The sequence below is a fragment of the Pungitius pungitius genome, chromosome 20 (genome assembly GCF_949316345.1).
Source record: "Pungitius pungitius chromosome 20, fPunPun2.1, whole genome shotgun sequence".
In the NCBI taxonomy this organism is placed as follows: Eukaryota; Metazoa; Chordata; class Actinopteri; order Perciformes; family Gasterosteidae; genus Pungitius; species Pungitius pungitius.
This window is the reverse complement of record NC_084919.1, coordinates 2495516-2522843: the sequence shown is the minus strand read 5'-3', so window position 1 is coordinate 2522843 and position 27328 is coordinate 2495516. Positions and strand designations below refer to the sequence as shown.

Here is a 27328-nt window from a genome sequence, read left to right as displayed (position 1 = left end):
AGTCGTCGGTTGGGATGCTAACCGCTAGCAGCGCAGCGCATGATTTGTTGATCTGTGAAAGCTGCGCGTGACACCATTCGCGGTTTCCGTTTGGTGTGGGCGGGACAGACCTCGTTTTAAAGGCCAATCACTGCAAGTAATTTACCAACCGCCCCAAATTACACGAAGCTGATTGGCTGTTGACATAAACACAAACTGGAATCGTATCAAACTTTAAAAAAAAGGTTTACTACGAGACATGGTTCCTACTTTCCTTACAGCACACCTTACAATGTTTTAATATATGTTTGTGATTCGACAAGCCTTTATGTGTGAGCTAAACACCTAGTGGCAGTCTCCATGGCAACAAGCCTACAGGCAACATGGAGTTTCTACAGTGGAGTTGTCAAGATGTTGCAAGATGGATTGAGTCTTTGGGATTCCCACAATACAAAGTAGGTTAACATGCACCCCGCTGACCATATACAACGTTAATAGCCACAGGATATGCTTCTGTCTGATTTTAGTTTTTTCAAAGCTCTAACCTCATGCTTTTCTGTCATAGGCATGTTTCGTGGATAACTTCATCACTGGAAGAAAGCTGATTTATGTCAATTGTACCTATTTGCCAAGACTTGGAGTTACAGACTTTAAAGACATGAAGGTATTTGTTTTATTTGACACTTTCAGAGGAGATTGATGTTATTGTGGAGACTGACTTGTTTATGTATATGTTCAAGGGAGTTTCAACAGGCTAACAGAAGATAATGATGGCAGTGTAAGAAACAATTGTACTGTGCCCCCACGAAACATAATCACATCATCTTGTAAGGAGTTTGTCTTAATTGATTTTAAATTAGGACCCTAACTCATCAAGTGGAAATACCAAGCATTTGCATCACATTGAAGCTCAGAAACTTGTGTTATGCATATTCCTTTTCACAAAGAAAAACCTATATATGTCTAGTAAGCTCTTAGTGGACCGTAACAATTTGGAAACTGGGGTTTAGTCTGTGCCAACACAGGCTGACATGCCATTTGGCCCTTTAACACTCTTTCTCTGAACACTATGACATCAATTAAAGCTTGGCAGTGTCTCTGCCAGCAGACATCAGCTGTATCGTACATGCTGTTTACAGTTAAAATAACATATTTTTTCTTGTATCTTATCCCTCCCTGAAGTCAGAACTTAATTGGCTAAACGTGAGCTTACTTATTCAGCTGTGCTTTACATCAAACAAGAAAAAAAATAATGTAAACTCATAGTGAAATAGCTCCAAAACCGACAGACTGTAAGGATTATCTTATCTCTTTTTTTACTCAAGATTTACATGGGTTTAGTGCTTTGATGCTTCTGTCTTTGGGAGCGTAAACTTGTGACCTTTCCTCTCACGATGCCAAGAACTCTCCTCCAGACATTCTCACTCCCAGGGGACCTCATGAAACGAGAGTGAGACACGATGTAAACACACACACACACACACACCATCAAAAAGGACTCAAACCCACGCTGTGCGGCCCCGCAGGTCATCTGCGCTCGCGTGCGCGCGCTGCTCGGGATCGAGGACACCCCGTGGAGTCGCAGCATCGCGGACCCTCCGGCAGGCAGCCGGGTCCCCTTCCTGGAGAAGAAGAGCCGCACGGGTGGATGGGCGGACGGCCTCGCCTATATGCGGGCGAGCGAAAGAGACGGACGCCACGGGAACAAGAAAGAACAGTAAAGGAGCGCAAAAAGAAGCGTGTCAGTGTCGTTGCGCGTCGCCGGAGTGTCAGCTCGCGATGACTCGGGTGAGACACTCGCGGGAGGCCACGCAGGCCTTGACATTTACACCTCCCACCAGCAAAATGCCTTTACGACGTCGACGTTGTTGTGTCTGCTTGAACTCGGTTATTGGGTTAATATGTGCAACCCACGTGAGAGCAACACTTTTTTCTTCCTCTCCCAAACGTAAATATTTGTATATATATATATATATATATTCTGTGGACTTCACAGTGCCCCCGTGGAGCGGGTCGTGAAACAGAACACGGAGTCCCCTGCTCTGCTGTGCCGTATAGACGTGCACATATAGTGCACATATGGGCTCATTTACCAACTTGCATGAAAAATGCCAAAGGATCATTGCATCAGATTGCTTGAGTGCCAAGAAGAACCACGGGGGGGACGTGGGGGGGGGGGGGGGGCAGGGTTTTCAGTTTCAGCCAACACATGGCTGTCTTGCAATGTTAATAGGACTGTTTACTGCAGCTATTCACCTATGACGTGGACGGATCTTCAATAACAGTCTGGTTTAGGCCTATACTCTGGTTATTGCTCATTATGTATCTCCCGTGGGTTCCAGTCTAAAAATATCTGTTCTCAATGTTTCTATTTTTTTTCCTTTCTTTGTTACGTTTTTAGAGACTACCACGAACCGAGCTGCGTTTCGTGCAGCAGAGTTCAATCTACATGAATAAATTATGATGCGTGCCCGTGAGATAGGCTGGGAGGCACTGCATCTGTCTATGCACACAAATGGTCTCTGTGCAGCTCGGTATCCGCGTGCTGATTACCATTCCGAGCACAGCACCTCTGGGCAGAAATGGAGCCGGGTCGGCGGTTGACAGTAGTCCGGGGGCAGGAGGAAGAGGAGGAGGGGGGCGCGTATTATGGCAGCAACCCTTCAATCAATCTGGATTAAGTCCCACCGAGATCCGCGTTCGGCCCGAGCGAAAAGCCCCGCGAAAAGCCACACGAACATCTGGCCGGATAGCGCGCGCGGGCACCGGGTACGCTCCCTGCGCCGCAGATATTAAACAAGCCCGTCGCCACGGAAAGGCGTTTTCTCTCCGGGAGGCGCACGTAGAGGCGGATGCGCAGCAGAGGCGAGTCCCGCTGCCACACAGCTGCACCCTTCGCATCCACACCGGGACCCCTTCGGGTTGCGTTTTCCAGTATTCTGGAATTCTTTTTTTTTTTTTTTTTTTTTTTTTTTTTACGAAAGTGGGGAGTTACATATCTCCGGTGTGAGTGGATCAGGAGGAGAGGACTCGTCCTTTTTACGTGCCGGTCATGGATTAGTTGAAGGGCATCGCTGATTTGGCAGGCCGTCGCGTTGTGTTGTAGCCGCCGAGGCGCGTGATCCGCGGGACACCTGAATTATCTCCCGCCGGGGCACCCGGTCGGTCCCATTTTAGGTCGAGCCGCGGCGTCAGGATGCCCTCAGCCCTCCCGGGAGGAAATACGCTCAAACACACCCTCCTCCCGCTCCTCTGACTCGGCTTGATGTTTCATCTGCAAGGTAAAACGCACTCATCCGCACGGGCTCTCGAGTCTGAACTCTTTTGGGTAAACTGTCTTTGAAGAGGTGCAGCGTTGACTTGAAGTACTTCTCCCAGGACCCATCTGAACGGGTCTTCAGAGTCTCCCGCCCGCCCCCCTCCGTGACAGGGGGGTGTTGGCTGTAACCCACCAGCCCAGGACCTGTACCGCAAGGTCAAAAAGAATCCCATCTATTGCCTGGAAGCACCGTCAGATATGATTTTTATGTTTCGGTGGGTACCTGGGGGGGGGGTGGGGGGTGGGGGGGGGGGTTCTGTGCCATTTTCTCTCCTCGCAGGTGAAACTGAGAATCATGCCTAGTGTGGCCATTATCCCGCCCGCTCTCAGGGCGCTTCTTTGTTTTCTTGTGTAGCCCTGTTTCATCAGAGGATCACAGTGATCTGCTGATTCCCCCCCCCCCTCCCCGCTGATATGAAAAGTGCACACCAGCCATTAAGATGGGATGAAGTCTAAGTAACAACATTTAGACGAGGGTAGAGTGTGTGGGCAGGGTGGCTGTTGCCAGGTGACCGATGAAGACAGGTGAAAATGTGACAATTCTTACAAATATTAAGGAGGTTTAATTAGCCTCTCATATCGGGTGTTAGTTTTCACTATTATACACAATCACGCAACACCTTGTAAATATCGGGCCCACACCGCATTTTGTCGCTTTAATGTGCTCTCGCTGCTATGTTAATGCTCTGGGTGATGTGGCCCATGTGCTGCTACCTTTCCCGGAGAAGTGATGGTTCCTCCGGTGCCGAGGCTATTTCTGCAGACTATTTCGCTGACCCTGATTTCTATACTGGCCACAAAATGCTCTGTTGTTTCTGCTGAAGGAGGCTGTCATTGGCCGTCACACACACACACACACCTGGTCCACAGAAGAGTTGCATTTTGATTACACCACACAACAATTAACCAGAGGGAAGATTATGCATAATTTAAACACGTGTCGTAGAAAACAAAGAATCCAGAGTGTCTTTGAAGTCAATGGTTACAGTCATCTTGGCGTTTTAAGTCATCTGTCCTTATTTCCCCACATTTATACTCAGGAACGGAGCCCATGAAGTAGGAGTGCATTTATTTCACAAAAAGAAGTTAAGATTTGGTTTTTCCTTACACCTGTGCCCAACCCGGCACTCTGGAATTGGCTTATTTCACAGTCCACAGATGTGCAGGAGTCTGTACTAAGGGGGGGGGGGGGGGTGGTATTCACTTCGGGAAGCCATGTTGAAATTCAGGCGGTCACGGGTTTTACGTTGCTGTTTCCTTCAGAAAATCCCTGTTTTTAAGCCCCTCACATCACGGCACGTCACAACAAAAGCGAGAATCAAGATCCCACGCCAGTGATCAGCATTTCAATTTGTCCTCCCACTGCAACACAGCGCGCGGCATCTAAAACATGACGAGGGTTTCCTGTGCTGTGTTTGTTTATTTCGTTGGGACCGATGCTCCGGTGGTGAGATATGGAGCTTATCAAGGTATCACTGAATTTCCCTTTGAGAGTGTGTGAAGGAAAACATTCGGAAAGTATAAGGGTTTGTAAGTGCTGATGAACAGCACTTCTATTGATGCAGTTGGGTCTGCTTAGTATGCTGTACCCTTGGCACAAACCCACACACACACACACACACACACAATCTTGTCAGACAAAAAAATAATTTCAACTACATGAAGTCGTTTAGGTTTTTATTAGACTGAGAGGAGCAGGGTAATGATACAGTCGCTCCAAACACTGAATCCGACACGAAATTAGCTGAGTGCAAACGGCCTCTGTTTCTCATCACAATGCGTCCGCTCCGGCCTTCAAACGGAAACCCAATTGTCGAGGACTCTTTGTTGGAAACGTCATTAGGTGACCCTGAAAATGAGCCGCTGATTACATCTCGCCCCCCCCCCCACCCCCCGAAAAACACACAGACGTTTCCGGTGTTGCCATGGCACCGAGGGCTGTCACCCCGAGAGCCACGGCATTCGAACGCCGGCGTGCCGCGTGAGGGAGAAGGGTGTCACAGTCACAAGCCCCCCACCCCCCGGTGAGACGCCGCCACGTGCCAGCGGCCTCGAACCTGACGCGGAGGCCCACCGAGCGGGGGCTGCCCCCCCCCCCCCCCCCCCCGGATGTCTTTCCCAGACGTGGGTAACAGAAGGCTTTCTCACATAAGCTCCAGCATCAGGGAGACCATCTGAAAGCATATCCCCCCCACCCCCTCCCCTCCACACACACACACACACACCACCCCATTACCTCACTGGACGACCGGCTCGCAGTATGCTGCATAAGGGCTTTCTTGGCGAATGCCGCCCAAGGGAGACCATAGATATGCTCTGCCACAGTACACTGCTGCTGCTGCTGCTACACTGTCCGTCTCCATTGCTGGGGGGTTGCTGTGTAGTGAGCTACCTCTATTAGGCACAAATCCACCCACCGGCGTGCGTGTGTGTGGGTGTGAGCTGTCAGTCTGCCCGCTCGGCGGCAGTAAAGGAACATGTGATTGACCACGGAGGAGATAATGGTTAATGCATCAGTAGATTATCGGTTTTCTTGTTTATTTTCGGGCCCTCCCAAGTCGCCTCGCCATAATGAGCGGCTCAACCCAGAGGGTGATTTTCTGTGGGGTTGTGACATTTAAAGATGAGGTGTGTGATTGATGATAGCGTTGATCGATTATCTAGTTATGGTTGTGCATGTACCTGATGAGTGCAACCTGTTATGCAAAAATCTCCACGGAACGACCGTAATTAAATGCAAATTAGGGAGACGGCAGCGGACGCTTCATGCTCCGATGGGCTGTCCTTTTGTCATCTGATAGGGATTACCATTGCAACCATCCTCTTCACATTTGGTTGAGTTTTTCAGCGACGAAAAAAAAAAGGAAGACATTTGTTTTTTTCCCCATCTCCACAGAGTGAATAAATATCACGTATTCAGCGCCATTCGAGTCGGAAGTAGCGGGTCCTCCGCGCCTCATTGCACATGCGGAGGCCATTGAGAGTCGGGGCAGAAGCTGGATGGAGCATCGGCAGGAACGTGCAACCTCAGCTCGCACACGCTAGTGTCCACTCAGGTACCAGTACGCACATGCTTCGCAGCCCAGCTTGACTCTGAAGTAATCGGCCATCTTTGAGGAGCGTCTTGACAACGTTTAATATTGACCCCTCGGGGCTCCTCAGATGTTTACACCACTGCCCCCTGGACTGCAATCCACACAAACAACAACAAAAAAAAAACAGGCTCTTGTGCGACTCGGTAAAGTTGTCCTGTGTGTGAAAAGGGATCGTGAAAGACATGATTGCTGCTCAATCGGCAGCGTGCGAGAAAATCTCACACTCAATGTGTTCCCTCCAATGATGTCATTGCTCTCCTTTGCTATTACAGTCATTTCAAAGGGACCTCTCTTTTGCCTCCTTCGCTAGATGTTGTTGCTCAGCCGACAAACCGCAACTGTTGTCAGCGGACGCCACCTGGCATCCTTCACTGCTCCCCTCACATCAAAGGCGTGTGGTGGGGGAGGACATGGCAGGCGCGTCACTCCCCCGCCCATGTTTTCGTTACTCTGTGATATTTTTCCCCCCCCACCCGTACTTCAGCTGCCAAGGTTATAGCGCCGTGAGTTGTGCGAGTTGTGCAGCTCCAGAGGCCGATGAGGCATGTAGGTGCTCAGCTGGCACGCTCTCAAAGACCCAACGTCCACAACGGAGACGTCGGCAGCGGACCCCTCTAGTCATAAATCAGACGTTCTCCCCTGTAGTTAAAAGTTTAGCCTTTTTTTGATTTTTACTACAACCGTGGGGCTGGATCTCTTGTTCCCAGTGTTTGATTGGATTGGTGTTCCTTTTCTGTGCGCCGTAATGGGACACCCGGGACGGCTGAATATTGCATGTTCTAGCAAAATGACACTAAATTTCGGTTCAAAGAGTAATCACGGTGGATGCCACTCTCGCCCCCGTACATTGGGTAGTGCACCTGCAGAGCTGCGATCTGATCTCTGCTGCCTTAATTGTATGACATGCTATATCCCTGACAAGGTCTCGGGATCCATCAAATGGATCCCTCCTTATCCCCATCTCAGCTGTGTCATAAGTAAGAGTAGCAGCAGAGAGAAAATCAATAGCAAGGCATTGCACGTCCTCGCTGAGGCTGGGCCCAATCATCCCCCTCCCATTGGCGATGTAATCCTGGGAGATATCAGTCTAATTCTGACGAGGCCTCTGACAGCCAGTCTAGACTTTCATCATTCTGAACACAAACACCAAAAGGACAGTCATTATCATATCAAAAAAAAAAATGTACAAGTGGGGAGGCAGAGGGTTGAAAAGGAGAGCTGTCAGAAGAGAATATTCAAGATTACTTATTAATGTTCCACTCTCAAGTCTACAGGTGACTAATCTGTTTCATGTCTGACAGCACAGCGTTCGTTGTTTGTTCGGGCGTCGACTCGCTCTCCTGCTCAGAATTTGGACTCTGTGTGAATCTCAGCTGTGAGTTGGCAATGGCGGTGTTTCAAATCTGGAGTAATAGCTTTGACCTCACACGGCAGCTCAGCAATTCACCAAATTCCCGCTTTAAAAGAGGGAGCTCCCGGTGCATTTGTGATTAGTCAGCCACCCGAAAATTACAGTTTGATGAAGAAGATACGAATTACAATCAGAGAGTCTACTTGTGGTGGCGGGCGTGGTTTCAGCTCGGCTGCAGGGGGGAGAGAGGGGGAGTGGCTCGGGGAACAGGGCCAGGTGGAAATAATAATTATCAGCTGTGGGTGATTGTGTGTGTGTGTGTGCGTGTGTGTGTGTGTGGGTCCTCTGCATTTAAGGAGTAAGGGGAGGACGAGCGAGGAGGAGGAGAGCGGGGACAACGAGCGAGCCCGACGCTGGCACGGTTTCCTGAAAACAATAAAACTTGTTGTAAATACTCGATCCTGGCTCCGAGCCCTTTATCCGCACGACGCACTCACCGTACAGTGGCGCCCAACTCGGCGGAGAGGAGAAATGGCGGATGAGGAGCAACGGCAGGGGATGGCGGCCCAGCCAGTGCTCGCGCTGGGCCGGATGTTGGCGGAAATGGCGGCAATCCAGCGCGACCAGGCGGAGGCCAACCGCCAATTCCTGGGGGCGCTCCAGGCACAGGTGGGGAGGCAGGCCCAGACCCTGGAGCAATTGGTGGCGCGGGCGGAACCACCACCGATCCCGACAGCGGTGGCGAGCCTGACGCTCCACCGGATGACGGCGGAAGACGACGCGCAGGCATTCCTGGAGGCCTTCGAAACGACGGCGGAGGCGTGCGGGTGGCCGGCCGGGGAGTGGGCAGTGAGGCTGCTCCCGCTACTAACAGGGGAGGCGCAGTCAGCAGCCATGGGGCTGCCCCCGGCGGTCCGGCGGGACTACGGGGCGGTGCGCAAGGCAGTGGTCGACAGGCTGGGGCTGCTGCCGGAGGACCACCGGCGGCGGTTCCGGGGGGCCAGGCTGGGACCCGAGGACCGGCCATTCGCCTACGGGCAGCGGCTCAAGGACACGGCCGCCAGGTGGCTCCTGCCAGGCGGGGTGGGGTCAGCCGCGGACGTCCTCGAGAAGGTGGTCCTCGAGCAGTTCGTGGAGGGGCTCCCGGCCCGGACGGCGGCGTGGGTCCGGTATCACCGCCCACCGACACTGGAGGCAGCCGTCACCCTGGCAGAGGACCACCTGGCGGTACACCCCCGCGGACCGGGCAACAAGGAGGGCGCGCCACCACCGCCCCGACCCGCGGCGGCACCCCAGGGATGGAGCCAGCAGCGGGCGGCAGGACGACCCGGACCGGCCCCACGGCAGACACCGACGGCCCCGTACCGCGACCCCCCAACCACAGCAAGCCCCGGCCCCCTTCCCGACCCACAGGGAGGTTCTCAAGCGCCAGGGCAGGAGTGCTGGAGGTGCGGGCGGCCCGGCCACCTACGGAGGGAGTGCCCGCTAATGGAGGTGGGGCAGGTGATCCGGGTTGCCGGCGCTCCAGCACCCTCCCCCGGCCCGGGAGCGACGTACCGCGTTCCGGTAAGAATCCAGGGGGGTACACGCCAGGCGATGGTGGATTCGGGCTGTTCGCAGTCCATGATACACCACTGCGGTCATGTGGACCGCATTTCAAAAGGAAATGCGCCTCTATGTAAGGTATTACGGTAAATGGGTCTGTACAGCCAAAAAGGCACTGAACATCATTTGAAGTGTCTTTTTTCAATATTTGAACTCTCTTTAAATCAGATAGAAGCCGGGTAACACTCTTCTGAAACTTGATCCTATTTCACCTCGACCTCCTCTATCAAAATGTAAAGTTACATAAAATATTACTGTGTAGTTTTTGAGATAACTGAAGGTAAAGTTAGTAATATTGCCATTATATTCGTCTTTTTCTCAATCTTTGAATTCTCTTTAAATTAGATAGAAGCCGGGTAACACTCTTTTGCCACTTGATCCTGGTTCATGTTGACCTCCTCTATTAACATGTAAAGATACATAAAATATTACTGTGTACTTTTTGAGATATTTGAAGGTAAAGTTATTACTTTTGCCATTATATTCGTCTTTTCCTCAATCTTTGAACTATCTTTAAATTAGATAGAAACCGGGTAACACTCTTCTGACACTTGGTCCTGGTTCATGTTGACCTCCCCTATCATCATGTACATTTACATAAAATATTACTGTGTACTTTTTGAGATACTTGAGGGTAAAGTTAGTACTTTTGCCATTATATTCGTCTTTTTCTCAATCTTTGAACTATCTTTAAATTAGATAGCAGCTGGGTAACACTCTTTTGACACTTGATCCTATTACACGTTGGCCTCCTCTATTAACATGTAAAGATACATAAAATATTACTGTGTACTTTTTGAGATATTTGAAGGTAAAGTTATTACTTTTGCCATTATATTCGTCTTTTCCTCAATCTTTGAACTATCTTTAAATTAGATAGAAACCGGGTAACACTCTTCTGACACTTGGTCCTGGTTCATGTTGACCTCCCCTATCATCATGTACATTTACATAAAATATTACTGTGTACTTTTTGAGATACTTGAGGGCAAAGTTAGTACTTTTGCCATTATATTCGTCTTTTTCTCAATCTTTGAACTGTCTTTAAATTAGATAGCATCTGGGTAACACTCTTTTGACACTTGATCCTATTTTAAGTTGACCTCCTCTATTACCATCTCAAATTACATGAAATATTACTGTGTACTTTTTGAGATACTTGAAGGTAAGGTTAGTAAAATTGCCATTAGATTCGTCTTTCTTTCATTCTTTGAACTGTCTTTAAATTAGATAGCAGCTGGGTAACACTCTTTTGACACTTGATCCTATTTCACGTCGACCTCCTCTATTACCATCTCAAATTACATAAAATATTACTGTGTACTTTTTGAGATACTTGAGGGTAAAGTTAGTACTTTTGCCATTATATTCGTCTTTTTCTCAATCTTTGAACTATCTTTAAATTAGATAGCAGCTGGGTAACACTCTTTTGACACTTGATCCTGATTCATGTAGACCTCCTCTATTACCATCTCAAATTACATAATATATTACTGTGTACTTTTTGAGATAACTGAAGATAAAGTTAGTAATATTGCCATTATATTCGTCTTTTCTCTATCTTTGAACTATCTTTAAATCAGATAGAAGACGGGTAACACTCTTTTGACACTTGATCCTGGTTCATGTTGACCTCCTCTATTAACATGTAAAGTTACATAAAATATTACTGTGTAGTTTTTGAGATAACAAGGTAAAGTTATTACTTTTGCCATTATAATCGTCTTTTCCTCAATCTTTGAACTATCTTTAAATTAGATAGAAACCGGGTAACACTCTTCTGACACTTGGTCCTGGTTCATGTTGACCTCCCCTATCATCATGTACATTTACATAAAATATTACTGTGTACTTTTTGAGATACTTGAGGGCAAAGTTAGTACTTTTGCCATTATATTCGTCTTTTTCTCAATCTTTGAACTGTCTTTAAATTAGATAGCATCTGGGTAACACTCTTTTGACACTTGATCCTATTTTAAGTTGACCTCCTCTATTACCATCTCAAATTACATGAAATATTACTGTGTACTTTTTGAGATACTTGAAGGTAAGGTTAGTAAAATTGCCATTAGATTCGTCTTTCTTTCATTCTTTGAACTGTCTTTAAATTAGATAGCAGCTGGGTAACACTCTTTTCACACTTGATCCTATTTTAAGTTGACCTCCTCTATTAACATGTACATTTACATAAAATATCACTGTGGAACTTTTGAGATAACTGAAGGTAAAGTTAGTACTTTTGCCATTAGATTCGTCTTTTTCTCAATCTTTGAACTATCTTTAAATCAGATAGAAGACGGGTAACACTCTTTTGACACTTGATCCTATTACACGTTGGCCTCCTCTATTAACATGTAAAGTTACATAAAATATTACTGTGTACTTTTTGAGAAAATTGAAGGCAAAGTCAGCAATATTGCCATTATATTCGTCTTTTTGTCAATGTTTGAATTATTTTTAAATTAGATAGCAGCCGGGTAACACTCTTTTGACACTTGATCCTATTACACGTTGGCCCCCTCTATTAACATGTAAAGTTACATAAAATATTACTGTGTACTTTTAGAGATACTTGAAAGTAAAGTTAGTACTTTTGCCATTATATTTGTCTTTTTCTCAATCATTGAACCGTCTTTAAAATCAGATAGCAGCCGGGTAACACTCTTCTGACACTTGAACGTATTTCACGTTGACCTCCTCTATCAATATGTAAAGTTACATAAAATATTACTGTGTACTTTTTGAGATACTTGAAGGTAAAGTTAGTACTTTTGCAATTATATTCGTTTTTTCTCAATCTTTGAACTGTCTTTAAATCAGATAGAAGCCGAGCCAATGGTGGGCCTCAGCCGGCACGCGTCAGCCTTCACTTTTATTGAGCTACAGGGTCCTTTGACTGGAGTTGGTTAATTAACGCCCTGGCGATGCAACAAGGTTGGTCGCTCTGAGGACTGTCTGTCCCGGAGAACAATTGGACCGGGGGCAGGGTCGGCCGAAAGGCGGTGGCGGTGCAGGGCCGCAGTGCCTTTTGACCTCTCAACGGTTTTACGCCCTGTTGAACTCTCTCTTCATAGTCCTTTTTAATTTTTCTTCATTGGCATGACGTTAATTTGTGGAGTAAAACATATTTCATCCCATATTTGGGGAGCTTTTATCAACCATAAAATGTATGCGCCCCCCCCCCAACTTGATTTTGGTTTGTTGCCTCAGGGCAACTTGTATATATAAAGTGAAATAAGTCAAAAAAGCAATGTAGGCATTTAGAAAGAAGTTCATTTTGAGGACATTAACTACAAATGGATCCAAACATAAATTAAAAAATATTAAACAAAGAAATGAAATTACCAACACTGTATGTACAAAATCCACATCCAAAACATGTAAACTTAAAGGGCTTGTTTGTGTCACTTTGTATGGCATACACATTCGACTGACCTACAATAACCTGAAGAATATCTTAAAATACTGAAGGGGGACATGATATCATTAGAAATGTTATGCCAGGGCGAGCACAGAATGTATTGTGGGGTGTTCAGCCTCTACTATGTCTTCATCCTCATCTTGATCCACAGACTCACTGTCGCTTTGATCAGACATGCGTTATCCTAAGAAAGTACAAATATGAATGTCATATTCAAAATGAATGAATGAATGAAGGACACACATTGTTCTACTGACTGACCCCTGACGGACCCCTGATCTCCTAACTGTCTGGCAGGGATCCAATCTTTCTGACTCCTTTCAAGCTCACTTTCCTCGTTGTCACTGTCCTCACTGTCAGATGGATCAGCCCTAACAGCTTGATTTTCAAACATTTCGCCCATTAAATGTTCCTGTTTCCATTCCCATTCAATATCAGTAGTTGGTACAACAAAAATATTGACTGTGGTCAATGACCTAACTGCACAGTGTTGCCTTGTGTCAACTAACCAAAACACCCAGTTTTAATAAAGAAATAATAAATCAATTACCAAATATACTTATTTACACACTCATGCACACAAAAACATATTCTTTAATGAAGATATTTTATAGACCAGTTTTAGAGTTACTTTTGTCTCACAGATTTGGGGTATTGTGTCCCATGCAGCTTGGCAGCCATAAAAGAATGCTTCACCCAAAGAGAAAAAGTCTCACCCACTTTGGGCCTTCCTTTGATTGGACGCAGACATGTCTGCTGAAATTATATATGTGGTGGGGTTGAATGGAGCCTAGTCCACAGTATTTGCGTGCCTTAGGTATTCTCTATAATTCTTGGGGTGCAAGTCCCCAGGTGGCGTTGTTGGTCTCTCTCCCTAACGCCCCGCCGCATATACATTGTTTTTGATTAAAGGGTAGGTCAGTGTAAGGTCCAAAAAAGTATTGTGTTGCCTGAAGACAAAACCCCCGGAAAGCAGCCGGTCCGGACTCAGTCTCGCTTCCGACATGAAGCAGCACGTGAAGCTGGGGAAACACGTCTCTGCCTCTCGGTCCATCAGCACCGGTTCAATGAAGACAGTGGAGATGGTCGTGGACTTCAGGAGGAATACAGCCCTACCTTCCCCCCTCACCTTGTGTGACTCCCCCGTCACCACTGTGGACTCCTTCCGTTTTCTGGGCTCCATCATCACCCAGGACCTCAAGTGGGAGCTGAACATCAGCTCCATCACGAAAAAGGCTCAGCAGAGGATGTTCTTCCTGAGGCAGCTGAAGAAATTCAACCTGCCTCAGACGATGATGGTGCACTTCTACACGGCCATCATGGAGTCCATCCTCTGTTCCTCCATCACCGTGTGGTACGCTGCAGCCACAGCCAAGGACAAGGGCAGGCTGCAGCATGTCATCCGCTCTGCAGAGAGGGTGATTGGCTGCAATCTTCCGTCTCTCCAGAACTTGTTCGCTTCCAGGTCTTTGAAGCGGGCCAGAAAGATTGTAGCCGACCCCTCCCACCCTGGACATGAACTGTTTGTGCCCCTTCCATCCGGCAGGAGGCTGCGGTCCATCAGGACTAAGACCTCCCGCCACACGAACAGTTTCTTCCCTTCGGCAGTCGGGCTCATCAACAGAGGCCGGGGCCCCCCCTGACTGACTCGGACTCCCATGTTCATTCATTCACTTTGTCACTTTCACTTGTCACTCGTCACTTGTTTAGCTGGTGCACTTAATCTATAATCTATATTTTTATTTATAATTTTCTTATCTCCCCTAACTTACTAACCCATAGCTTTAGTTTTTAGCGTACTAACCCATAGCATATATTTTATTATACACTTATTTTATTTTGATCTCATTTGCACTATGTCATCATTATTGTACTGTCTTCTGTCATGCACCAACCGCTAAGACAATTTCCATGTATGTCCAACATATTATGACAATAAACGTTTCCTGATTCCTGAAGGTTACAGTCTGCCATAGAGGTTTACGGAACTTGTTCACTATCAGTCTCGTGCTAGTATTTAGCCTTTGATGGAGTTCTTAGGGTTAGGGTTTGTTGTCCAAACAACCCGACTTCAAGAAAGGTTGTTACGGCCTCCTGCCATCTATGGGCTCTGCCTCAATCAGATGTGCAGGCTGAGCGGTCCCATGTGGAACCGCATTTTGGCACTGGGCTCTTTCCTCTTCGCTTGCCGCTACTGCGGGTAACCTTGTAAGTTTCCTTTCCTGGACTTAGTAAGATGCTTTAATTCAGAGGGTTAGCTTGTCTGATCTGAGGTCAAAGTCAAATGAGGTGCAGCCCCAGAACTGCTGGAGCGATAGAGGAGGGTCCCACCCATGGACCCCCGCAGGAGCAACTCCTTTCGTAACCGGAACACGCATAACGCGGTCAGTACAAAAACAAAAGTCCACCGGCAGCTACATCCAACCGAGGAGGAATAATGGCCTGATAGGGGCCCCTGGATCGTACATCCTGTGGTCTGCACTGAAGGGGACAAAGTACCAACTGCGCTGACTTTCTCTTATTTCAAACTGTACAGTAAAGGTTTATGGAAATATACATGGGCATAGAGGGAAGGGAAATGACAAATAACATGTCATTCTTACTGATTTCACCTGTGCTCATAAGCTACAAAATCTAATTTTATGCAACTTTACATGTTAATAGAGGAGGTCAACATGAAGCAGGATCAAGTGTCAAAAGAGTGTTACCCGGCTTCTATCGGATTAAAAGATAGTTCAAAGATTGACAAAATTGATTGATTGAAGATTGATAAATATAATGGCAATTTTACTAACTTTACCTTCAAGTATCTCAAAAAGTACACAGTAATATTTTATGTAACTTTACATATTGATAGAGGAGGTCAACGTGAAATACGTTCAAGTGTCAGAAGAGTGTTACCCGGCTGCTATCTGATTTTAAAGACAGTTTAAAGATTGAAAAAAGACGAATATAATGTCAATATTGCTAACTTTACCTTCAAGTATCTCAAAAAGTACACAGTAATATTTTATGTAACTTTACATGTTAATAGAGGAGGCCAACGTGTAATAGGATCAAGTGTCAAAAGAGTGTTACCCGGCTGCTATCTGATTTAAAGACCGTTCAAAGAATGGAAAAAGACGAATATAATGGCAAAAGTACTAACTTTACCTTCAGTTATCTCAAAAGTTCCACAGTAATATTTTATGTAAATGTACATGTTAATAGAGGAGGTCAACTTAAAATAGGATCAAGTGTCAGAAGAGTGTTACCCGGCTTGTATCTGATGTAAAGACAGTTCAATGATTGAGAAAAAGACGAATATAATGGCAATTTTACTAACTTTACCTTCAAGTATCTCAAAAAGTACACAGTAATATTTTATGTAATTTGAGATGGTAATAGAGGAGGCCAACGTGTAATAGGATCAAGTGTCAAAAGAGTGTTACCCAGCTGCTATCTAATTTAAAGATAGTTCAAAGATTAAGAAAAAGACGAATATAATGGCAAAAGTACTAACTTTGCCTTCAGTTATCTCAAAAAGTACACAGTAATATTTTATGTAACTTTACATGTTAATAGAGGAGGCCAACCTGTAATAGGATCAAGTTTCAAAAGAGTGTTACCCGTCTTCTATCTGATTTAAAGATCGTTCAAAGATTGAGAAAAAGACGAATATAATGGCAAAAGTACTAACTTTACCTTCAGTTATCTCAAAAAGTACACAGTAATATTTCATGTAATTTGAGATGGTAATAGAGGAGGTCAACTTAAAATAGGATCAAGTGTCAGAAGAGTGTTACCCGGCTTGTATCTGATTTAAAGACAGTTCAATGATTGAGAAAAAGACGAATCTAATGGCAATTTTACTAACCTTACCTTCAAGTATCCCAAAAAGTACACAGTAATAATTTATGTAAATGTACATGGTGATAGAGGAGGTCGACATGAAATAGGATCAAGTGTCAGAAGAGTGTTACCCGGCTTCGATATGATTTAAAGACAGTTCAAAGATTGAGAAAAAGACGAATATAATGGCAAAAGTACTAACTTTACCCTCAAGTATCTCAAAAAGTACACAGTAATATTTCATGTAATTTGAGATGGTAATAGAGGAGGCCAACGTGTAATAGGATCAAGTGTCAAAAGAGTGTTACCCAGCTGCTATCTAATTTAAAGATAGTTCAAAGATTAAGAAAAAGACGAATATAATGGCAAAAGTACTAACTTTGCCTTCAGTTATCTCAAAAAGTACACAGTAATATTTTATGTAACTTTACATGTTAATAGAGGAGGCCAACCTGTAATAGGATCAAGTTTCAAAAGAGTGTTACCCGTCTTCTATCTGATTTAAAGATAGTTCAAAGATTGAGAAAAAGACGAATATAATGGCAAAAGTACTAACTTTACCTTCAGTTATCTCAAAAAGTACACAGTAATATTTCATGTAATTTGAGATGGTAATAGAGGAGGTCAACTTAAAATAGGATCAAGTGTCAGAAGAGTGTTACCCGGCTTGTATCTGATTTAAAGACAGTTCAATGATTGAGAAAAAGACGAATCTAATGGCAATTTTACTAACCTTACCTTCAAGTATCCCAAAAAGTACACAGTAATAATTTATGTAAATGTACATGGTGATAGAGGAGGTCGACATGAAATAGGATCAAGTGTCAGAAGAGTGTTACCCGGCTTCGATATGATTTAAAGACAGTTCAAAGATTGAGAAAAAGACGAATATAATGGCAAAAGTACTAACTTTGCCTTCAGTTATCTCAAAAAGTACACAGTAATATTTCATGTAAATGTACAAGTTAATAGAGGAGATCAGATTTAAATAGGACCAAGTGTCAAAAGAGTGTTACCCATCTGCTATCTGATTTAAAGAGAGTTCAAATATTGATAAAAGACACTTCAAATGATGATCAGTGCCTTTTTGGCTGTACAGCCCCTTTTACCGTAATACCCAACATAGAGGCGCATTTCCTTTTGAAATGCGGTCCACATGACCGCAGTGATACACCAGAGCCTGGTTCGGCCCGGGGCATTGATGGAGGCGTCGCGGGTGAAAATTAGGTGTGTGCACGGGGACGTTCATGAGTATCCCATAGTGTCCGTCGAACTTAGGTTCAAGGGGAAAAAATATAGATTAAAGGTCGCGGTTAGCTCCCACCTGACGCACCCGGTAATTTTGGGAACGGATTGGGAGGGATTTAACGCGCTACTGGGTGAGGCTGCGGGGGTGCGTTCACGACCGACAGGGACATGCGGTATTTGTGCTGTGCTCAGCGGTGACGCGAGGTCGTCCGACGCCGCCGGGGGAGAGGGGGAACCGGCGGAGCCTCCCGTGGAGACTCTGGCGGTTCCCGAGTTCCGCTCCATGGAAGATTTTCCACTCGAGCAGTCTCGGGACGATACTCTACGCTCAGCCTACGACCAAGTGATAAGAATTGATGGTCATTTGGTGCGCCCTGACGCCGCACAGTCGTACCCGCACTTCTCATTGATTAGGGACAGACTGTATAGAGTGAGTCGTGACACTCGAACGGGGCAAGAAAACACACAGTTACTGGTGCCGAAAAGCCGCCGGGAAAAGGCGGCTCACTATAATCCGATGGCGGGTCACATGGGATACGGGAAAACACTAGACCGGATAATGGCCCGATTTTATTGGCCAGGCATCCGGGCGGACGCGCGCCGCTGGTGTGCGTCCTGCCCGGAGTGTCAGTTAGTCAATGCACCAGCCATCCCGCGCGCCCCGCTGCGGCCTCTACCGCTGGTGGAGGTCCCGTTCGAGCGCGTCGGCATGGATCTAATCGGGCCGTTTCACCGGAGTGCACGCGGATACCGCTTTGTGTTAGTCCTCATGGATTACGCAACCCGGTATCCGGAGGCAGTGCCATTGCGCAATATCTCTGCAAAGAGCGTTGCGCAAGCGCTGTTTCAGGTCATCTCCCGGGTTGGAATCCCGAAAGAGATTCTAACAGACCAGGGCACCTCGTTCATGTCGCGCACACTGGGAGAACTTTACGGGTTACTGGGCATTAAGTCCGTCCGCACCAGCGTTTACCACCCCCAGACGGACGGGTTGGTGGAGCGGATGAATAGGACGCTGAAGTCCATGATTCGTAAATTTATTAGCGACGATGAACGTAATTGGGATAAATGGCTTGACCCTCTGTTGTTTGCAGTTCGGGAGGTTCCCCAGGCCTCCACAGGGTTTTCCCCCTTTGAGCTTCTGTTTGGCAGGTCACCAAGAGGGGTGCTGGACCTTATTAAGGAAAGCTGGGAGGAAGGTCCGAGCCCCGGGAAAAACGAGATCCAGTACGTCCTGGACCTACGAGCAAAGCTCCACACACTGGGTAGGATGTCACGGGAGAATTTGCTCCAGGCCCAGGAACGACAACAGCGGCTGTACAACAGAGGAGCCAAGCTGCGAGAATTCACACCGGGAGAGAAGGTACTTGTATTACTTCCTTCTTCCAACTCAAAACTCCTGGCTAAGTGGCAAGGGCCCTTTGAGGTCACACGCCGGGTGGGGGATGTTGATTATGAGGTGGTGCGGTCTGACAGGGGCGGGGCTACGCAAATATACCACCTCAACCTCCTGAAACCCTGGAGGGAGGCGGAGTCTGTGTCTCTGATTTCCACAGTATCGGAAGGAGAGGACCTGGGGCCGGAGGTGCCAAAAGCGGCCAATCCCACCCCGCTCCCGTGTGAGGGTCATCTCTCTGAGGACCAGAGAGCAGACATTGCCCAGTTGCAGGAGCGGTTTGCTGATGTGTTCTCCCCCCAGCCAGGCCGCACCGACCTGATAATGCACCAAATCGAGACACCCCCGGGGGTGACGGTGAGGTCACGACCCTACAGACTGCCCGAACACAAAAGAAAAGTGGTTCGGGAGGAATTAGCGGCAATGTTGGAGATGGGGGTAATAGAAGAGTCCAACAGCGCCTGGTGCAGCCCCATCGTTCTGGTGGCCAAGAAGGATGGGACTGTGCGGTTCTGCGTGGACTACCGCAAGGTGAACGATGTGTCACGATTCGACGCCTACCCAATGCCCCGGGTCGACGAACTCCTGGACCGGCTGGGCACTGCACGTTTTTTTACGACCCTGGATTTAACTAAGGGCTACTGGCAGATTCCCCTGTCGTCAGAGTCCAAAGAGAAAACAGCTTTCTCCACTCCGTATGGTTTGTACCAATTTACCATGCTTCCCTTCGGCTTGTTCGGTGCCCCGGCCACGTTTCAGCGCCTCATGGACAAGGTGCTGCGCCCGCACGCCGCATATGCAGCCGCATACTTGGATGACGTCATTATCCACAGCACCACCTGGGCGGAGCATGTGCGGCGGGTGGACGCGGTGCTGGAGTCGCTGAGGCGGGCCGGGCTCACCGCCAACCCGGGGAAGTGTGCAGTTGGACGGAGGGAGGTACGGTATTTGGGGTACCACTTGGGGGGGGGGCAGGTGCGTCCCCAGGTAGACAAGACAGCGGCAATTGCAGCCTGCCCGCGCCCCAAGACAAAAAAGGAGGTGAGGCGGTTTTTGGGGCTGGCAGGTTACTACAGACGGTTCATCGCCGGGTTTGCGGACCTCACCAGCCCCTTGACCGACCTGACCCGGAAAGGTGCGTCAGATCCGGTCCAGTGGTCGGAGCAGTGCCAGCGGGCGTTTGAGAAGGTAAAGCAAGCTCTCTGTGGGGAGCCGCTCCTCCACACACCTAACTTTTCTCTCCCGTTTGTGCTGCAGACCGACGCGTCGGACAGAGGGCTGGGGGCCGTTTTGTCCCAGGAGGTCGAGGGGGTCGACCGCCCGGTGGTTTACATCAGCCGGAAACTGTCGGAGAGGGAGGCCAGGTACAGCACGGTGGAGAAGGAGTGCCTGGCCATCCGGTGGGCGGTGGGCTCCCTGCGCTACTACCTCCTGGGACGCTCATTCACCCTCTGTTCGGACCACGCCCCGCTCCAATGGCTCCACCGCATGAAGGATACTAACGCCCGGATCACTCGGTGGTATCTGGCCATGCAGCCTTTTAACTTCAAGGTGGTCCATAGGCCGGGGACGCAGATGGTCGTGGCGGACTTCCTCTCCCGCCCTCTGGAGGGAGGGGGGGGGGAGTAAGCTAGGCCGGACGGCTCCCCGGCCTAAGGCGGGCGGTGGGGGTATGTGGTGGCGGGCGTGGTTTCAGCTCGGCTGCAGGGGGGAGAGAGGGGGAGTGGCTCGGGGAACAGGGCCAGGTGGAAATAATAATTATCAGCTGTGGGTGATTGTGTGTGTGTGTGTGCGTGTGTGTGTGTGTGGGTCCTCTGCATTTAAGGAGTAAGGGGAGGACGAGCGAGGAGGAGGAGAGCGGGGACAACGAGCGAGCCCGACGCTGGCACGGTTTCCTGAAAACAATAAAACTTGTTGTAAATACTCGATCCTGGCTCCGAGCCCTTTATCCGCACGACGCACCCACCGTACACTACTGCTTTTCATTCCCAGTGGATAACACGACCTTTTGTTTCTCCCTTTTTCCGTTGTGTGGGTTCAAGGTGTGTTGACCTGACTGAGAAGCCCAATGGAGTGCCTCCTGGTTTACCTGATAGTCTTCGGCGTGGCTGCGAAGGCCCACAAAGTCCAGGTCTGCCCCAAGCGCTGCGTCTGCCAGGTGCTGAACCCCAACCTGGCGACTCTGTGCGACAAAAAGGGGCTTCTCTTTGTGCCCCCCAACATCGACAGGCACACGGTGGAGATGCGTCTCGGGGATAACTTCGTCACCAGCATCAAGCGCAAAGACTTCTCCAACATGACCAAGCTGGTGGACCTGACGCTCTCCCGGAACACCATCGGCTCCATCGCGCCGCTCGCTTTCAAAGACCTGGAGAACCTCAGGGCGCTTCACCTGGACAGCAACCGGCTGGCGCGCATCATCAACGACACCTTCAGCGGCATGTCCAAGCTGCACCACCTCAACCTCAACAACAACCAGCTCACGCACATCCAGATCGGGGCTTTCAACGACCTGACGGCGCTGGAAGAGCTGGACCTATCCTACAACAACTTGGAAAGCGCGCCGTGGGTGGCCATCCAGAGGATGTCCAACCTCCACACCCTCAACCTGGACCACAACATGCTCAGCTACATCCCCGAGGGCACCTTCTCCGGACTGCAGAAGCTCAAGCGGCTGGACGTGACTTCCAACAAGCTGCAGAAGCTTCCCCCCGACCCGATTTTCCAAAGGGCCGGGGTCCTGGCCACCTCGGGCATAATGGGTCCGACGTCGTTCGCGCTGAGCTTCGGGGGAAACCCGCTGAGGTGCAACTGCGAGCTGCTGTGGCTGCGCAGGCTGCGGCGGGAGGACGATCTGGAGACCTGCGCCTCGCCGCAGCACCTGGCCGGGCGTTACTTCTGGACGGTTTTCGAGGAGGAGTTTCTGTGCGAGCCTCCGCTCATCACCAGGCACTCTCAGGTATTACACGCACCCCCCCCCCCCCCCCCCCACCCCGAATGGAGCCGTGTGCAGACACAACAACTGCCTGCTGTTACACTCGCCGAGCCGAGCGTTGGTTTGCACCTCGGTGAACGGTCACACCAAATATTAGCTCTGTGAGCCAGGAGAGCCTTTAAAGACGGGTGGGACTCATCTGGGCCACTCAGTCAACACAATGTTGTAAAATATATTGGACTTGCTTAAAAAATGTAATCAAACTGTGGCCTGTGGAGAGTTTTTTTAGAGACATTCTTTAGCAAGATTTTCAGTTACCGTTTTAATAAAGCTATTTGCGGGTTTAGGATGGATCCGCGGTGGAGCTCTTATTACACAGGGAAAGCTTAGAGTGATTTAGCCCCTGATTCATGCACCCAAACAAAATGATCTGATCAAATCCTGGCCAAACAACTACAGCTATATCACATCATTTACATTCTGCAGACTCCTTTTGCATAATTGCGGAGGAAATCACATTTTACTTGGACTCCATCACATTCACTGCAATGTAGCGTCACATTGATTATCTTGCCTTCATAAGCATGCTAATTCAATATCTAGACAATGATCAACCGCTGATAGCATTCACAGGGAATAAAGCTATAAAGGCATTGATTAGAACATTCAAAACAAGCCAACAGCACAACAGATAACTCTTTATTTCTTTGCTGAAGTCGTCCTACTAACTGCCTCCACCCCCCCCCCCCTCCTCCTCCTCCTCCTCTTCTGCCTCAGGAGCTGCAGGCTCTGGAGGGTCAGAGTGTGACTCTGCGCTGTAAGGCCAGGGGCGACCCCGACCCCATTATCCACTGGATCGCGCCTGATGGACGCCTCATGTCCAACTCCTCCAGGGCCGCCGTCCACACAGACGGCACGCTGGACATCCTCATCAGCACCGTCAAGGACTCTGGTCTGTTTGCACCCCGCGGGGGAGGGGGGGGGGGGCGCCTTGTGTTGTGTTGACTGAGCGAAATTAGTTGTTTACCCGTGTCCTCGGGAAGGCTTTGGGCTCTGAAGTATCTGTCTACACCAGGCGATAAAAGTTTAGAGCGAGGAAGAGCGCCGGCTCGCACACCGATCCGAGGTCCCAATTAAACAAAAAAACGACATTCTCACGTTGTTGGCTGAGTTGTATGGATCGGTTTATAATAATCGGATTGTCCTGTATGTCCATTAAACGTGAAACTACAGCGCAGCCGGTTAGCCTAGCGGACCGTGAACAAAGGGGAAACAGCTGGCCTGACTCCAAACACAACAAAAGCCACCTTCTTGCATCTCTTAAATTTAGCGATTAACACACCATATCATGTTGCAGTGTGAAAGTGGTGAGATGGGATTTCACGGGGGGGAGGGGGGGGGGGGGGGGGGTCGGAGGGGGTTCTGAGCCGTACCGTTTCATGGCCTGGAAGCAGCGCTTCAGTGAAGGATAAAACAAAGAAGACGTACTATGTTAATAAGAGAGCCTTAGAGCTGCTAGCAGGAACTCCCCGTAGTGCTTTACTCTGGAGCCTCTGAGTTCCAGTTTTTGTTCTTCTCGTGTGCACGAAATTAAAAAATAAATAATCTCTCTGGACCCCGAGGGGTATGATTCGATACGTTTATATTGCCGTGTCCCTAATACTAGTCAACGCTATCACAATAAATACCGGGAGGGAAGGGGGATAAATGGATTCGGTTTGTGTTGCAGGCTCCTTCACCTGCGTGGCCTCCAACCCGGCCGGCGAGGCGCAGCAGACGGTGGACCTGGTCATCGCCAAACTGCCGCACATCACCAACAGCACCGTCGCGGAGCAGGAGCCCGACCCCGGGTCGTCCGACATCGCCACGGTGACCAAGACGGGCGCGGACGGCGGAGGGTTGCCCCTGGGGAACGCGAAGACCGGCCCGGAGAAGAAGGTGGTGATTGCCGAGGCCACGTCCACCTCGGCCCTGGTGCAGTTCAACTTCCAGAGGAGCATCCCTGGAATACGCATGTTTCAGATCCAGTACAACGGCAGCTACGACGATTCGCTGGTTTACAGGTAAAACCGCAAAGCGTCTCTTTTCATGAAAACACCCGCACAGTTAAGGCCTTTGTGAAAAATTTAAAATGATGATTGATATTGATAGACTCAAGCTAATTGGAACCATGTGAAAATCCTTCACCCTGGTTTTAACTTGAATCGCTCCAGATGTTTAGTCTAGTTAGGAAACGGATTGACAGCCAACGTGACTATTTGTGACATGTATTAATCCTCTAAGGAAGATAGATTGTTGCACTGTATCTGACTCCTTTTTCTTTCACTCGTAAATCCCCCCCCCCCCCTCCCCTCCCCCTCCCCCTCCTCCTCCAATGTGCGAAACCTTGATAATGCTTGATCAACGAAATCAAACCCCGAATGTCAGCACCGAGCCGCGCGGACTGATGGGAAGATGAAAGAGTCGCTCCGCATTTTACCAAAAGCATCCCAGGCTTTCGCACATCTGAGAATGCGACGAGAACGCCGCATTCTTTCATCTCTGCCCTCCTTCCCTCCCCCCCCCCCCCCCCCCCCCCCCCCGTTGGTGCTAATCACTGCGAAGTGGGGAGGGACGCTTATTTATTTTTTTTTCGGAGGAACTCAAAGTCAACTGTGCACGTGGTGTTTTGGCCGTGGCTGCTGAATTCGGGAGGCGCTAAATCCTGATGCTGTGAGCAACAAAAAGATGCATCCAGCCCCCCACCCCCTGTGACTGAGAGTGTTTTTATCGGTACAGATACTGAAGAAAAATGAATCAAATGTCACAAAAGATTATGCCAAGACAGATGTTAAATAGGCTCCTGAGAGATAAAGGATTGTCGTCTCATCTCATCCCTTCAAAACAACGAGCTGGATAATCTGATTTGCTTCTGTCTCCTTTCATTTAAACCTCCCTAATCTATGTCACAGCTCACAAAGGGTTTTATCTTTTTTTTTTTTTTACAGAATGATACCCCCGACCAGTAAGAGCATCCTGGTGAACAACCTGGCGGCCGGTACGCGGTACGACCTGTGCGTGCTGGCCATCTACGATGACCAGGTGACCTCGCTGACCGCCACCAGGGTGATAGGCTGCAGCCACTTCACCACCGAGCCGCAGTACCTGCGTTGCCATTTCATGCAGTCCCAGTTCCTCGGCGGCACCATTGTGGTCATCATCGGAGGGATCATCGTGGCCTCGGTGCTCGCCTTCATCATCTTCCTCATTGTTCGCTACCGTGTGTGTAACCAAGGAGACGCAGATAAGGTCAGTTGCGGCGCCCGTTTCTTTCTTTTCATACTGACGCGGACTCGGTCTAACAGAACCGCCCTCCGTTTCAGGCGCTGGAGATGGGGGACATCCGCTCGCTGAGCAGCGACGGGCAGCTGCAGGGCTGCGGCGTCCCCAAGTCGCTCTCCAAGCAGGCCCTGCGTCCGGAGAGGAGTGAAAAGGAGCGCCTCAGAGTGGCCCCGCCGCCCCCGGAGCCGGCCAAGCAGCGCCTGCCGCCGCCGGCGGCCGCGGCGGGTGGCGGCAGCGGCGGCGGCAAGCCGTCCGTCCCCGACTGCACCGTCTCCACCTCGGCCGCCAGCCACAGCTGGCACCCGGCCTCCCCCGGCGCCCCGAGGCCCAAGCGCTCCGTCGCCGCGCCCAAAACCCCCGAGGCCCGCCGGGCCGAAGCTCAGGCGGACGTCGAGCTCGACGGCGCCAACCGGAATATCTCGTCGGCCGAGGTAAAAATGGCCGCCGCCCGCGGCCCCGCCGTCGCTCTGGCGGCTGCCGGCCGGCACGCCAAGTGGACCGCTGTCCCCAGGGGCCCGCGGCCCCAGCCAGCCGCTCGCCATTACATGACTGTGCCCGCGGGGGCGGCAAGGGGGAACCGCCGGCACTCCCTCAACGCGGACTCACAGCTGGAGCGCTGCTACGTGGCGCGACCCCAGCCGGGGGGCGGCCTGCGCTCCAAGCGGAGCCTGTCGATGAGCGGGGAGCTGCCGCAGCTGGGGGGCGCGGCGAGCGTTCGGCGGGCCAGGGACAAGCTCTCCAAGTCCGAGTGGCTTCTGGAGAGCACTTTGTGATTCTGGGTTCAAGACCTGTATGCCCTCGTTTCCTTGGGTTGGATTTGTGACCCGTCGAGGACACGCTGGGACTTTTATGCCTTGTTCTGATCTTATTGAGGAACCTGCAAGATTTTCTAATGTATATATATATATATACATATAGATCTTTGATCTATAGCTGTATCTATATCTATATATATAGATATATTTACGGGGCAGAGGCAGGCCTGCAGTGTTATGTGGAACGTTTCACATTTGTTTTTTTTTTACCTTATAACCAATCAAAGTTGTCTTTATAACGACTTTTGATCAAATTTTGACAAAAGTCACAACGATGTATTAAACGACGTGATGTACAAAAATGTTTAGTTGTGTGAGATGCTGTATTATCTCAGTGCAACCTGTGTTCATGTGGTATTGGAATACAGTGACATGCTGTATCCTAACAAAGAGAGAAACGCAGACTTTGAAAGCGAGTCCTTGTCTCCGGCTCCACGGGCCGACGATGACGTGTCTTAATTACCTTCGGAGAGATTACAAATCTGATCCACATCACAGAGCTGCTGGAACAGAATGTAGAAGGAAGACGGCGCCCCCCCACCCACCCACCCCCTCCTCCCCAAAGCACAATGCAGTATTTTAGTGGCACAAGTCGACTCAGCCTAATACTGCCCCTCCGGTTTGAATCAATACATCTTTATCACATAATTACACAAAGACTCGACTCTGCCGGGATTCCTGTCGTGACCGATTGAACCGGCACAAGGTGTTGCGTCAAGAATGTTCCGTCACCGTATTTTTTACTCACTGGCGTAACCGCTGCAAAATGGAACCTGTCGGCGCGAGAGAAGCCGCGATCACAAGTACGGGAGGACGTCAGCTCATGACTTTTGCTGTTGTTTCTGTTTGATGTTTACCAGTATAAATAAACCAGTGACAAAAGGGACAAACTCAGACTTTTCTTGCCTTGTGAGAACTTCCCCCCCCCCACCGCTTGTTTAAAACAACAACCAAAAAGATGCATCCCTTTAGTTCCGCGGGCTGAAGCGCGGTAATGATGAATTTGGGGTTT

General features: G+C 49.0%; 1 protein-coding gene across 6 annotated transcripts; it reads left to right on the top strand.

Annotated features, from left to right (window-relative positions):
- The first annotated feature begins 140 nt into the window (after positions 1 to 140).
- Positions 141 to 27215, top strand: lrfn5b (leucine rich repeat and fibronectin type III domain containing 5b). 6 transcript variants are annotated; one of them, XM_037448685.2, is made up of 8 exons: positions 141 to 434; positions 545 to 643; positions 6195 to 6354; positions 21288 to 22204; positions 22958 to 23132; positions 23910 to 24243; positions 25168 to 25468; positions 25543 to 27215. In XM_037448685.2, exons 4-8 carry the CDS (start codon positions 21314 to 21316, stop codon positions 26272 to 26274), a joined length of 2433 nt encoding a protein of 810 aa, XP_037304582.2. In that variant the 5' UTR covers positions 141 to 434; positions 545 to 643; positions 6195 to 6354; positions 21288 to 21313; the 3' UTR covers positions 26275 to 27215. The 6 variants fall into 6 exon arrangements, with proteins under 6 accessions (XP_037304582.2, XP_037304580.2, XP_037304584.2 ...); XM_037448683.2 differs by lacking the exon at positions 6195 to 6354 and adding an exon at positions 1506 to 1767; XM_037448687.2 differs by lacking the exon at positions 6195 to 6354.
- Positions 27216 to 27328: the final 113 nt, after the last annotated feature.